Raw genomic sequence first — 14774 nt, 5'->3', positions numbered from 1 at the left:
TTTTCCCATATATTTGAGTAAAATTTGTCGGTACATATATGTTGTGTAAGCAGCTCTTGAGGTCAACATATATGTCTGATAAGTAGCAAAAATCTAAGCTATATTTGGTACTTCGATTTAAAGACTTGAAATGACTCGAAGCTTAAAGCAGACAACTTGGACTTGACTTGGACGTTATGGGCCAGTGCCTCGAGACTCAACTTGGACTTGCCTGTATTTGACTTGGGACTTTCAGACTTGAGGTCAAAGACTTGCAAAACAATGACTTGGTCCCACTCTGGTACCAGGAATATGAACTTATGTACAAACAAAATAGCAAAATAAAAACACCAGTACAGTGGGTTAATATGATAATTTTAAGACCAAAATGACTAGACTTGCTGCAGCAGTTACAGAGAGAGGTGGCAATTTTTCAATTTAAAGTCAACTGGAGTCGATGGAGCCGGAAGCCCCCCATACTCACCAGGTTAGCCATGTCCATTTATATATACAGTCTATGATACAGACACAGTAATTTTAATAAACTCACTGGTCAAAGTTGAATAAGAACATTACCGAGGCTTATTTTTGAGTTCTAATTTCCAAAAAAAGCTTTAGAGACTAACTTACATAAAGTAATGTCCAATATATGAACATGATGTTAAAATATCATCATTGTGTATTGCAACTTTAATTAATAGATTCATTCACAAGCACAGTGCATTTGGTCATTCCCATCATAATGAATTGTTTTGAAAGGGGAAAACGAAGACCTCCATGCACACAACCCTGCTGATATGACGTGGATCATGTTTATTTAACCTTTAATCAACCAGCAAAGTCCCATTGAGCGTAGATAGGCATTTGAAAAAATTAAAAAAACTACACAACTTCATAACATTGAAAAGAAAGTGAAGTGAAAATACTGTTAAAGGTGCACTATGGAACTTTTTGGTTAGGCGTCACCCAAGGCAAACAGGTCCGGGGGACGGGTCAGACGAAGAACGGTTCAGAAGCCCCTTATGATGAGTGAGTGCTGTCCACATCTAATTATAAAAAGTTTTTGTGTTAGGAAGTGTGTGTTAGCATGCTGGTTGTTTTATAGTGATGGCAAACTCTGCTCTGGTTTCTGAATGCTGTGAAAAGTGCTTGTAAACTCATTGTGTGGAATAATTCAGATTGTCCGTAATGCTTAAGATACATGAGGAATATTTTTGGACCACTGCAAACCGTTTGAAAGGCACTAGTTTTGCTTTTCACATTAACCCCTTAAGCCCAAGCATGGGCCCAGATCCCGCCCACTGCCACGCCCACCGCTGCCATAAAAAATCTGATAATAGCGACCCCAACATACCATTTATCTATGTAATCAGAACAGCCAGAGCAGTCATTTTGAGATTAAATAAACACAGTAAATTAAAGGGCAAATAAGTCCCCAAATGTCACAACGTAGCCGTATTGTCAGATGCTGTTTTTTTAGACTAGCTTTTGCATAAAACAATTCCAATGCATCTGTACATATGAAAGTTACACTGTATATATCAATGGAAAGCATATAGTCACGAGTCCATCAGTACCATATGTGTTTGTCTATCCCCAACTATAACCAAACGAGAAATCAAAAGCTGCAGCCAAAATATGTGACAAATTGAATAATAATCTTTTTAAAAAAAATTTCCCCTTTGCTGTTTTTCCATTAAAAGTTGTTTCCCCTTAAAACTCAATGTTTTGAAAGGGTTGTCTTTGAGTCTAGTGTACTTAGTGCTTTGGTCTCTGGTGTTAAATAATGACATTATATAACATTAGTAATAAGTCTTAGCTTCACTTAGACATCAAGATCATCCTCGTTGGCCATGTACAGGCTGAGGAAACCTTCAATTTATATGAATTTTCTTTCCCGAGGATTTGACCAAACAAGGCCTGCGAGCTTAACAGGTTAAGACAGAGCTTTTAATATCTCATTACATCTGAAGCCAAGATTTTTTTTCTGTACTATACATCCTATAATAGCAAAGCTGCTGGGGAGACTGCTGGGAATACCGGAAGCTACAGTGAGGTAGCGGTGGTTCTATTGGAAACTGTCGTTATTGTCCTTAGTCAAAACAATCAAGTGTCATTGCTTAGTATGAATTGGTGTGTGAGGGATTCATTGAGAGTGATGGAGCAGATTGGCAACTGTCAGTCTATCCAAGGGCAGCTGTGGCTACAATAATATCTCCCCTCTATGGCATGTAGAGTGAAAAAACACTAGAGTGTAAAGAGCTCATTATATCCAAACAGTATTGTTTATGTTATTGCAAATCTCCAATAAATAGCTGTAAAGGTAGAGTGACAGAAATACTGCTGCTTGTTAAAGGAATACATAAAAGCTCTGTAGTAAATGTCTTCTAAACTGTGTGTAACATAAGCAACAAAAACAGTGAGCAAAAAGACAATGAAGATTTGTTTAGCAAAGTGACAGAAGTTGGAACAAAGGCTAAGAGTTCATATCTGTTGCTTTGATGATTTTTGCACAAGTAAGCTTCCCTGTTAAAGAAGAAACGACAACAAATGCTCTCCCTATACTACGCCTTACTATACTATTATTACAACAACAACTTGTACTAATCTTTTTTTTTTTTGAATGAGAGCAAAATAGCATAATCTATGAATACTACTACTAAAGTAAAAGTTGCATTTTATTCTAACAGACCTTACTCAGCTCATAGCTCTGGAGTCAAGGACAAGATACTTTGTGTAATCCTAGGATTTCTTTGTTGCTTGTGATCTAAGTGCTGTGCATACTGATCATACTGATCGGAACAATACGATTCAGCTCATGTCCAGATATGTGGGTCTGCATTGAGCGGTACAGGCATGTGGAACTGATTAGCATAACAGAGCTAACAATTACAACACAGGCAAAACAAAAGCCAGGTATACGCTCCACTGGCCAGTCTCTAATAGGACTTCATTCATTTCGTGCAAAGACTTGGAAAAGCAACATTGCTCGGGTCTAATTTGCTTGAATTAACAAGGCATGTCCATATCTGTTTGAATGGGCTACAACAGTGTCTGTGTGAATTACACGTCCCACAGTACTGAAGGTTAAAGCAGGTGAGGGCTAAATGACAGACACTAAATGACTTCCATGTGAAATCCCCTCTCATTATGGACCGCAGTGGTCCATTGTCTAGACGATGCCCTGGATTCTAGCTTCAAACTAACCACAGACATAAAGAATAAATGAAGCATAACATAAAATAAAACATAAAATACAGTAAGACGATAATAATGTTTTGATAAGATTAGAGGTGTGCAAAAATATTGAAATATTGATACGGACTGCTATATCGATGTGACATCATCACAACATCACTGAGCAGCTCAGAGCTTCTGTAGACTAGTGCTGTGTACCTTTACAACACATCATTTCTAAAATAGATGTTACCAGCACTACAACAGGATGCCTATATGCAATTCAGGAGTGTTACACCAAAACATCTGTTGGTTTCCTCAAAGAGTTGAGATAAATTACAATAGTTGAGTAATCAAATCAAGCATTTTGTTGAGCTGAAGCTGTGTGTCATGTATTCAGAGTGTTTCTGAGCTTCCGAAAGTGCCTTCATAGTCCATGAATGCTCTGCATGTATGCGAACACCACATTTTAAAAAATTCATTTTGCAAAAATAAGTCAGAAAAACATCACAAATTTTGGATATGTTAAAACAGACATCTAGTCTTTCTAAAACGGTCCATTTCATGTTGGTGGGTGCTATCATTTTTTGGTATAACATGGTAAAGATGGCACCAAATTTATTTTTTCAATTTTTAACACTTAATATCTTCTAGACCATTCATCACAGAGGGTCAATTTTAAAATACAAAGTACACAGCATGTGTGGGAAGGTGTATGTTCAATATCAAACCTCTGTCTTTGAAATTGCACTTTCCACAGTCCTTCAAAGATGCCCTCGTATTTGAAGAGTAACATTTTTGAGCATATTCAAGCCCCCAGAAATCTGTGATAAATCAAAAGCACATGTGTAAAAGTCCAGATTCTACAAGTACATTTGCCAAATTTTAACCCTTGAAAATTTGAAGGACCTACCTTACATAGTGTTTTAGATACAGCAATCTGAAAGTGGCTCCTTGGAAAACTCTGCTCAAAACAGGTCAGGGCAGAGTTGACAAAATATCTTTTGATGACAAAACTATAAGGAGTTGGCAAAAATTTTGGGACTTTTTCTATTGAAAAGTGTGTGAACCTAGAATTTTTTCAGTCAAATCTGAGATGGTTGGGCGGGGGCATTTGGAGATTTGACATGAAATGACCCATATATCACGTTAAGAGTTTTTTTGTGTCTGCTCTACAATTTTGTTCCTTATTTAGTGGAAGAAAGCTTGACATATTTACTGTTTGGATGATTAAAATAGATGTATTCATATTAACTTTGCACAGGTAGTGGTTTATAAATATGAATGTTGTTGCTAAAATGCATTTGGTTCTTAAAAAAAACAGCAATATATCAGAGAGTATAATATCGATTATCGCATGTGTCGCCATATCGTGATATTATTGTATCATGAGTCATGTATTGTGTATCGTGGATGTGTATGAGGGACCCTGTGATTCCCAGCCCTAGAGGAGAAGACCATGGTGGCTGAGTGACTGGCAGTCTTTCATAGTAAGAAGGTTCTAGGTTCAACTCCAGTGCTATGCTTTTTTTTTTTTTTTTTTTTGAGTTTGCATGTTTCTCCTTGTGTCTGGGTGGGAACCCACTAGACATTCTAGTTCCCTCCATTAACCCAAAAAATGAAAAATAAGTAAAATCCTCCAGCTAAGACAGTTCTGACCAAGCCTGGCTCAAAATCTGGTCAGTGAAGTAAGAGTCAAATAGAACAGTAACGTGGACTCTGGAATGGTTCAAACAATACAACAATATGCTAAAAATCGATCTGTTCTTTATAAATAATAGAAAGAGTTGTTTTATGTTTTGCTAAAGAATTTTAAGACACATCTTTGAGAAAGGCTGTGTTCTCTGATGTTTTATAAAGTCCTTCTTTCTAGAAAGCACTGGCCAAACTTCTATTTGCTCTCATTCACTTAAACAAAACGCCATAGTTTTGTTTTTTACAAAATTCTTACATGTGTTTTATTATTTTTATAATGACATGAACAAATAGTATGGAACCAGCTATTATACATAATCCATTAAAAAAAAATAAAAAATCTTGCATGAGCAGAATGTTATAGGCTCTATTCATGTTACGTCACAAACCAGGAAGACGTTTGGAAACATGCCATGTCATGACAACTTCCGGCAGGTTCTGTTCGCAGTAGTAAGTCTGGAAAAAAAACAATAAATAAAAAAATCAAGAAAAAATTGGAAAATGGCCCAGTTTTTTTCAGCTCCATGTCATTGTAATGTTATGTTCAGATAATCAACAATTACAACCATACCTCAGTTTTCATCATTTCCCCTTCGACGCACAACTCTGAGCACACTGGGTACATGCGATTAGAAGAGATGAGGTGCCAAATTCAAGATGATTCCAAACAGCACATACATATGCAGTCTTCATTTTACCACTGGTCACATTTACTTCCGTGGGTTTTATCACAGTCGGTAGAAGGGACAGACCAGTAATCTGTACGTTCTGGAAAAGTCCAGGGCCGTTTTTTGGTCCCAGTCCGCCCCTGGTCGGTCGGTGAGCCCAGTGTGTGTAACTACACCAGAAGTTGTCATTGTTTCCAAACGTCTTCCCGGTTTGTGACGTAAGCGTGAACAGAGCCTATTGTCCACATTATTATTTACCAAAGCACATGTGCCACAATATGCAACAACTGAAACTGAAACCAAAATTACTAAGTAGTTGGAAATAAACAAAATATTCATTGAATACGAGTATAATCAGTGTTGGGGAGTAACAGATTACATGTACCAGAGTTACGTAATCAGAGTACAAATTATGAGTAACTGTATTCAGTTACAGTTACTGTTTCAGTGAGTGGTAATTGGATTACAGTTACTTTGTTGAAATAAATGGATTACACGGTGGTATTTTCCGGTTTTCCTGTTTTCAAATTTTGGGCTATATCCCCTTTTTTTTTTTTTTTTTTCCATAATTCCACTCATTGCCAGAAACTAAACCAGGTCTAAACTAAACCAGGACTAAACCAGGACTAAACCAGATCTAAACCAGGACTAAACCAGGTCTAAACCAGTCTAAACCAGATCTAAACCTCTAAACCAGATCTAAACCAGGTCTAAACCAGGTCTAAATCAGGTCAGGTCTAAATCAGGTCTAAATCAGGACTAAAACATGTCTAAAACCAGGACTAAAACAGGATTTAACAGGACTAAAGCTACATGGACGTGTCTCCTCCTCCTTTTCTATCAATAATATTTTTAATACGGTTCAGTAAAGTCTGGACTTTTTATTTTCTTTTATCAGACAAAACATCTTATGTTAAGATGTCCTAGTCTTTGCTTCTCTACAGCAAATCAATTAATCTAAAGTATTCAGATTACATTACTCACTTTAAGTAATTTAATGGATTCCGTTACAAACTACATTTTGAGGTATGTAATCTGTAATCTGTAAGGGAATACATTTTAAAAGTAACCTTCCCAACACTGTGTATAATATACCCAAATACTGATTTTGGAGGCAACTGCAACAACTTCTTGCCAACTTCATAGCTTCAAAATCATATCAAAATCAAAATAACTTTACTTCTCCATTAGGAACTTGCAACTGCAGACATAACAGCAGCACAAGAAAGGAGACATTACTTACATCCAGTACAATAAAAGCCACACTCATCAACACATAAAACTCGAGAAGCTCCTCTGCCTGTCGCCATCGCACACACATTCAGGACTTGTATTAATAATGAATCAGATTTGTTCAGACTCTCAAAGCTCTTGGCATTTGTCCTGTACTTTTTCGCTCTTTGGTCAGTTGTTGCGCCACTTGCTGCCTTCCTGTGACTCTCTGACCACTAAAGATCAAGCAGCAGATTCAGGAGCTGTTTACAAGGTGACAGGTTTTCACAAATCTGCTATTTTATTTTGCCTCTATTTTACACAACAATGAGCAACGAGTTACATGTTCACTGAATCCACGCCTCGCTGAAAATGCCGGAAGAGGTAGTTTCTTTGGAGGCACAAGAAGCTGCTCTGAGCTCATAAACACTGGACAAGCTGCTTCACACAAAATACACAAAACAGAATACAACATTTTTCTATCGACACAATTGTCAGAAAACCAGATATAATTACTTACATTTACTTTAAAGTCTTCCAGCAATGCCCCAGAAAAGCACATGGTCTAAAAGTGATCCCAGAGTTGGAAATGGGAGGCAATATTTCTTCTGTGGTGTAGTACAGTGTGTCACTACGATCAGAGCGCTGTTTGGTGGACAAATATGTGTACTGCAACTTAACAAAACCTTTTTTTCTCTTTTTCTTGCAGATCAGATTCAGAGGTAGAAGATGTAACGTTTCCCTGGACAGCATTTCAGCGTAAGACGGATCTCACACAGACAAAGGCGTGAAGTGTCTTGCCCAAGGACACAATAGCGGATTGAGCCACCGACTTTTATGTTAGGTGGTAAGCATGACCTAGCTATTTCTGCCCAAATTTTAAAGTGACACTGACACAACAATCTACACAATTTATCTATATCCACCAGTTTAAGCCTAGTAAAGCTGACATGTTTAAAGGTGCTCTGTGTAACTTTTCTGGAGGGTCTGCCACCTGCTTGTCTCCATGGAGATGTTAAAATTTTGCCTTGATTATTCCACAGTATAGAAATAAAATCCGTGTATCATTTGTTCATTTGTTTTTCTAAATAAAACCAAAAATAAGAAAACGAAAAAAAAAAAAAAAAAATAATTTTTAATTTTAAATTTATTATTATTATTATTATTATTATTATTATTATTATATATATATTTTTAATTTGTCTCCAAAACCAAAATGAAAATAATGTTTTTGTTTGTTTTCAATTTTGTGTTTAAATGAATAATGAAAAAAAACAAAAAACGGATAACGGTGTTTCCTGGTTTCCCAGTTGAGGTTTAGTCCTGGTTTAGACCTGGTTCGGTCCTGGTTCAGTGCAGCATTGCAATTTAAGTCACGGAAACAGGAAACGGCCATTATTCGTTTTTTTTCCATTATTCTTTTGAACACAAAATCGAAAACTGAAAAAAAAAAAAACAAAAAAAAAAACGAATCGGTATCCTTTTTTTTTTTTCATTTTAGTCTTGGATGTGTGAAAAATCCCTCAGTCGTCCAGGTAGAATCCATGGTGAGGAGAAAATTCTTCTGAACTGAAGAAGCAGCTTGGATGAGCTGCGAAACATCTTCAACCAAACTAACTTTTGTCCAGTCGACAAACTGAATTTTCTTCTCACCATTTTAGTTTTGGAGACAAATAATGAAGAAAATATTTTTTTTCATTTTCTTATTTTTGGTTTTATTTTGAAAAATGAATGAACGAATGATAGACGGATTAAATAAATTTAGGCTACGTTTACATGATGACCGTCTAAACAGAAGATGCAAAATTGACGTAGCATTTTCCCTTTTATTCCACGTTTAGACGAGCGTTTTCAGGAGGAAATCTGCATGCATACGGTGATGCAAAAGTTTGTGGAATTCGACTGGGTATGAACGCCAGGTGGCTAGATGGTGACACTACGTGATGATGTATGCGACGTAAACACGTACGTGACGTGAGCAGATCTGACTAGAGTTTTGCGTTTTGGGCAGTGTAGACGGAAATGCTACAGCGGAGTGTATTCAACTTTTCTACTCTGGAGGGTGGTTTCGGATTTTTGCATTTTTAAGCACCAAAAACGCCATCACCGTCTAAACAAAAGGCACTTCCGATAAAATATTTTGACGTTTTTACCCACAAGCATTTTGGTGTAAACAGGCCCTTAGTAACCACAATGGAGACAGGTTAATGGTCACATCTATGGAGACGCAAGCCTGCACACGGTAAGAATTCATGTTTTTAAGGTATTTTTGAGCTATAAAACACCTTTAATTGAACTAATGCAAGAGAAATATGTTAAAAGCCCTACTGCGGAACATTCCAGGCAATGAAATAACATTTCCAAGTAGCGGGCCCATCACCTTAGAAGTTCCACAGTGCACCTTTATTAGTTTATTTGTCAAGTATCCGCAGTATTTGATCAGGGACAGAAATTAGCTCATTGTTCTAGAATGACCTCTTGGCTGCACCACTTTTCATCAGCGGACTTCCACATCACCTTGGGCACAAACAATAAACAAATATTGCTGCTTATAATTTATACTCCCCTACGGTAATGTACCCTTTTATTAAAACTATTGTTCTTGGTGATAGATGGCGCACTAGGTAATTAAATTAGGCCTCAGAAACAACGCAGCAACTTGAAATGAAAGAATAAATGAGGCAGAATTTTAGCTCCAAAATTAGCATTTATTGGGGTGGTTGGGTCAGAGATGTAGCATTAGTTTTCTAGTACACATCCACAAGGCTTGAATCCAGTCTTAAAGCTGACTTAAACCTTCACCTTTTTGGTACAAATTCAACAGTTGTGCTGACAAGATCACTATTTTCACTTTTTATTGGCGTACTTTTTAAGATTTTATACAAAAAAACTCCTTAACTTCTACACATGTCACCCAGATGTTTATTTTTTCACTTAGTAAATAAATTTTGGGAAACAACAGTTCTTACGTGTTGTCATGAAAAGATAAAAACATGCAAAAAACTTCGAAAATTTCAGTCCAAATTAAACATTTACAGGTTTTGGAACTTTTTGCACTTCTTCATATACTACATCAAAAAGAAAAAGAAGAAGAAAAAAACATTATTTACACATCTTTTTACAGTGAATTAAAAGTATCAGAAGATGACTAAGGCAAATGAAGTGTACGCAGAAACTGTTTTTTTGTAGATTTTGTAAAATACCACTTTCACTTCAAAAAGAAAATGAAAGAAAAAAAAATGCTACAAAAGTAATCAAAACTCCCTTTATTTGCAACCAGCGGCGTAATTATCTTTTAGTGAAAAACTTCTACAAGTCTAGCGTATTGTACAGTGCTGTAATTTCCTTCATGTGGTTTAAATAATCCTTGACAAACCAGAGCATTGTGTCACGAAAAAAGAAAATAAAAAAAGAATAACAAAACAAATTGAAGCAAAAGTGGAACATACAGTCGAAAACACTTCAAAAGTCAGTACCGTTAAAGCCTTGAACATAAAACTAACCATTTTAGCTCCAAAAAAATGTACAAAAAGGCACATTATATCCCAGTGCTTCTGTACTGTGAAATTCAAGTGTAACTGAGCGCATTCAGTACCATTCATTTAACAATCCTTACGGCGAGAGTCCACCATCGTTCTCTTTACCTCCCCGTAAAACTCCAAGGGGGGACTATTTGCCTAAGCTTTCAACAAGCTATGTATGCAGAGACTACAACAAAAAGCCTAGTTTTTGAAAAAGTTCGGAATTTTCTTTTTTTTTTTTTCACAGTTCCCATCACTTTCTTGAGGGAATCGTCAGAAGCTGTCCATTCCGGAGAAAAACAAAAAAAAAATCAATCCACCGTTATTAAAAATTCTTCATCTTTTTTCCCATTCCGAGAGGAGTGGCTAAAGCAAGAGTCCCCGTTGCTTGCTAGTCATCGCTCCCGCCGTACATGTCCGCCAATTTCCGGAATCGCGGACCCCAGTCGTTGAGGTAATCGTAATCCTGATCTCCCCCGCTGCTCGAAGAGTTGAGAGAGCTGAGAGAACCGGCCGTGGACCCGCTGCCCTCGTAGTCGAAAACTAGCAGGGAGTCGTAAGGGGGCGCTGTCGGGTCGTTGTCCGCCGCTTTGAGACCCTAAAGGAGAGAAGAAGAGGAAAAACGGGTTACACACAGGATTACCAATGTCCAATAATGAAAGAAGCTAAAACACAAGGCTAATCTCTGGATCCTTGGACCGGATTAAGATGGATTGAGCGTTTACGTCAATTTGTCCTGAGATTTCTCCTGATATGTCTGGGATGTGGGATTATCCGTGCCTTGATTAAAAGCGGAGATTGAGGGTTGGGTGAAAGAGGAATTGTGCAACCGGAATCCCAATCCCCGCTGACCACTCGGAATGTCTACTACGCATTCTTAGATGTGATGATTGTCATGCACACTTCGATGGAAAATATGGACATTCCTGTATTTAAGAGCACCTTCACTGTCCAACAACAGAAATGAGTGGCAATATTGGTGCATCTCGGTCTATCTTGTCATTTTTTAATATTTCTGTTTATGAATTCAAACTAAACTAATTTGTCAAATGTTTATCTCAACCAAAACATTTCACAGAGCATCAATGACAGTGTACAAAAAGAAAAAAAGTTGTATAAATTTAGTAGGGCTGCTAACCTTGAGTATCTTAGTGTGAATAATCAGTCATTGTAAAAAAAAAAAAAAAAATTGTAATAGAAAAAAATTACCTGAAATTAGGTGGCAAAACAAACTGTACATAAGGACTATTTGCATCAACACAGAATTTAATCAAACTAAAATGAGGATTTTAAGGTCCAAAACTGATTCTTTTTATGTAGTATTGGAATGTTATTATTATATCAGTATCGCTTTATTTCTCTGTAGTGGTATATTGTGCTTCTGAATGTTACTGCAACAGGCCTGAGACTTAAAAGCGAAAAATTAAGCTTAGGAAAACTTAAAAGCTTAAAAGGCCCATCTTACTTTTTTTTCTGATCTATGATTACTTTTTATTTTATATGATGACTGTCTGAACAGAAAACGCAAAAGTGGCGTTGCGTATTCACTTTTTATTCCACGTTTAGACGGTTAATCTGCGAGAATACGGTGACGCAAAAGTGTGTGGAATTCGATGGGGTTTGCATGCCAGGCGGCTCGGCGGTGACGCTAGATGGTGATGTATGTGACGTAAACGTGTGAGCAGATCTGACCAGAGTTTTGTGTCTTGGGCAGTGTAGAAGGAAACGCTACGGTGGAACGCATTCAACTTTTCCACTCTGGAGGGTGGTTTCAGATTTTTGCATTTTTAAGTTCCAAAAAACGCCGTCACCGTCTAAACGAAAGGCACTTCAGATAAAATATTTTGTCATTTTTACCCGCAAGTGTTCTCGTGTAAACGGGCCCTATGTTATAATGTAGCCCCTCCTCAAAAACAAACCAGGAGTTGTGTTTTGTTTCATTCACATGTCTGAGTAACTCTTTATTATTAGTCTGTTTACATCTTCAAAGCTCAAAATGCTCAGGTCCACCTTGCGATGTCATGAAGTGGTGGTTTTCAAGTTAACGGCTACCTTTTAGTCTCAAATTCAGTAGAAATAGGCAATCCAGGGCTGAAATGAGCCAAATGTCTCTAGTGAAGGTGTATGGAGTTTAAAAACTCAGGGGAACACTATATTACCACATGACATTGCAACGTGGAACAGAATATTTTCAGTTCGAGAAGAAAACTCAGCCTAAATATGCAGGATTTGTGAGTGAAACATGTATGAATAAAACGAAACACAACTCCAGGTATGTTTTAGATGAGGAAACAACATTCTAGATGAGAAAATAGCGTACTATGGGTGTTTAAATTCAGCTATGAGAGATCTTTTTGACAGGCGATGCATCAGTTCGCAGTTGGTCGAGTGCGTGACTTCATTATTTCATATATAGACCCGTCATGAATGTCACACTTAGGTCAACCATCTAACCCGAGCGCCCGCGACTCCAGCTCCCATCTTTACAATCTCCCTCGACATTCCCAGAAGTCCTCCACGTGTCACTATTTGCCTCTTATGGATTGCCATTGATTCCCAGCCTCATTCCATAACCGAACCCTGGAGAGATGATGGATTGCTAATCTCGAAGTTGATGTGTTTTGGCCGAGGAACCACTTTGGAACTCTGCCTGTTTTTTCGGCTACTCTTTATTTCGACAACTGAAGACACCTCACAAATAATAGATAGGCTCGAAGAAGACGAGTAGGGAGCCACCAGGCCTTTACTCATTGGGAACTATGTCAAAGATTTATCGCTTCCTCGGCGCCGCTGAAATGCTCGCGAATAAAATAATAGATTGAATTAAATAAAATAAAAACGCGGGGGCACTTAGCGATTATTTTCCCCTTGTTAGCTTTCGTTTAGTCTTTGCTTTGGGCTGATCTCTTTCATTGGAAATATGACAGATGGATCGTTTATTACAATTAGAGAAATAATCTTCGGAGTTGGTTGGGGCCCCTCCCGTTTACAGTCAGAGCTCTCATAAGGTGAGTTAATTACAAATGCTGAGACTTTATCACAGTGGAGACACCAAGAGAAATGGTCTGAAATACTCTGTTATTAAAAAGAGTTAATAGACGAATTACAGGGAGTTTAGAGCTTGATTTTTTTTGCCGTTTTACTCTGCATACCAGGGGTGTAACGGTACATGTATTCATGCCAAACTGATTCAGTACGGGAAGTTCCGGTTCGGTGCGGGGCTGTGCACGACTGAATTCACGCAATTTATGTGTGTTTACATTCCACCAATACATGCGCAGCTACAAGGAAGGCTTGGCTCTTTAATATTCACGAGGGAACTCTAAAGTTGTTTTTTTTCTGTCCAGAAATATGAAGACTGAGTAAAACTTCATGCTGGAACTGTTAGTGCTGCGCTTTACTCTTTGAAAGTTTTGTTTACCATTTACAAGTAATTTATTTATTTTTGTATAATATTTAAAACATTTGTTGCTTATTTGAGAATATTTTATTTAACTTATTAGTATTACCAAACAGCACTTTGTATTTATTTTGTTTTCCCGTCTGTATAATGTTAAAACTAATTGTTGGGTTAATAAACACACAAATAAGCAACAGGCAAATGGTTTTCCTTTTTTCCCCCCCCCCATACTGTAACAAAAATGAACCAAAACGTGACCTCAAAACTGAGGTACGTACTGAACCGTTACACCCCTACTGTATACTGTAAATATAACCTATTAAAAGGTCCTATTCTGAGGTACTCTAAAAGATACTCTTTTGAGCTTTAAGCCATATTTTAATGCTGTTACATCCTCAAAAACATACAGGCAATTGTTTTGTTTCATTCACATGTTTGAGTAATCTTTTATTATAAGTCCGTCCACGTCTCCAAAGCTCAAAATTCTCTTTTCCACCTTGTGATGTCATGAAGCGGTACTTTTCAAGTTAACAGCTATATTTACCTTTTACTTGATATTGGCAAATCCAAGGTTGAAATTATCCAAAAGATTCACACTGGGGAGCAATTCCTGTATTACCACATGACATCATAAGGTGGAACAGAGTGTTATGCTGGAATTTTGTGTTAAACATGTGTGAGTGAAACAAAACACAACTCCAGGTGTGTTTATGATGAGGTCACTGCATTATAGTGTAGTGTAAGATGAGCTGTTTAAACAAGTTTTTCTAGGCTTAATTTTTCGCTTTTAAGTTTTAGGCCTGTTAAGATAACATATTCTGATGCACAGTATAACTCTAGAGTGAAATACAGCAATAAACTATAATATTGAAACTACTTTAAGTCACTGAGACAATAATAATAAAGCAGGATAATCCCAGTTAACATTTTTTAATAGACAGATCACAGAATGAAGCAATAATTCCCTATAGAAATGACTTATTCAAGTAAGTATTCAACTCTCTACAAGTCAGACCTTTTTATATTACAACTAAAAAAAAAAATCTCACCCCTATTGCACAGAAATTGCACACACATTAAACACTGAGCCCAAAAAATAGATTATTCCATCTATCATGTACT

General features: G+C 37.1%; 1 protein-coding gene across 1 annotated transcript in view; it reads right to left on the bottom strand.

Moving 5' to 3' along the window:
* Positions 1-9474: 9474 nt before the first annotated feature.
* Positions 9475-14774, bottom strand: part of cdh2 (cadherin 2, type 1, N-cadherin (neuronal)) — a 114318-nt gene continuing 109018 nt past the window's right edge. The window contains exon 16 of the mRNA XM_055151715.1: positions 9475-10850. Coding sequence (XP_055007690.1) covers positions 10644-10850 — 207 coding nt within the window. The 3' untranslated portion in view covers positions 9475-10643. The remainder of the gene's footprint in view (positions 10851-14774) is intronic.

This window comes from Boleophthalmus pectinirostris, unplaced genomic scaffold, assembly GCF_026225935.1.
Source record: "Boleophthalmus pectinirostris isolate CB_2022bp ecotype Guang Dong unplaced genomic scaffold, ASM2622593v1 HiC_scaffold_16, whole genome shotgun sequence".
NCBI classification, from domain to species: Eukaryota; Metazoa; Chordata; class Actinopteri; order Gobiiformes; family Gobiidae; genus Boleophthalmus; species Boleophthalmus pectinirostris.
This window is presented reverse-complemented; position numbering and strand designations above follow the sequence as displayed.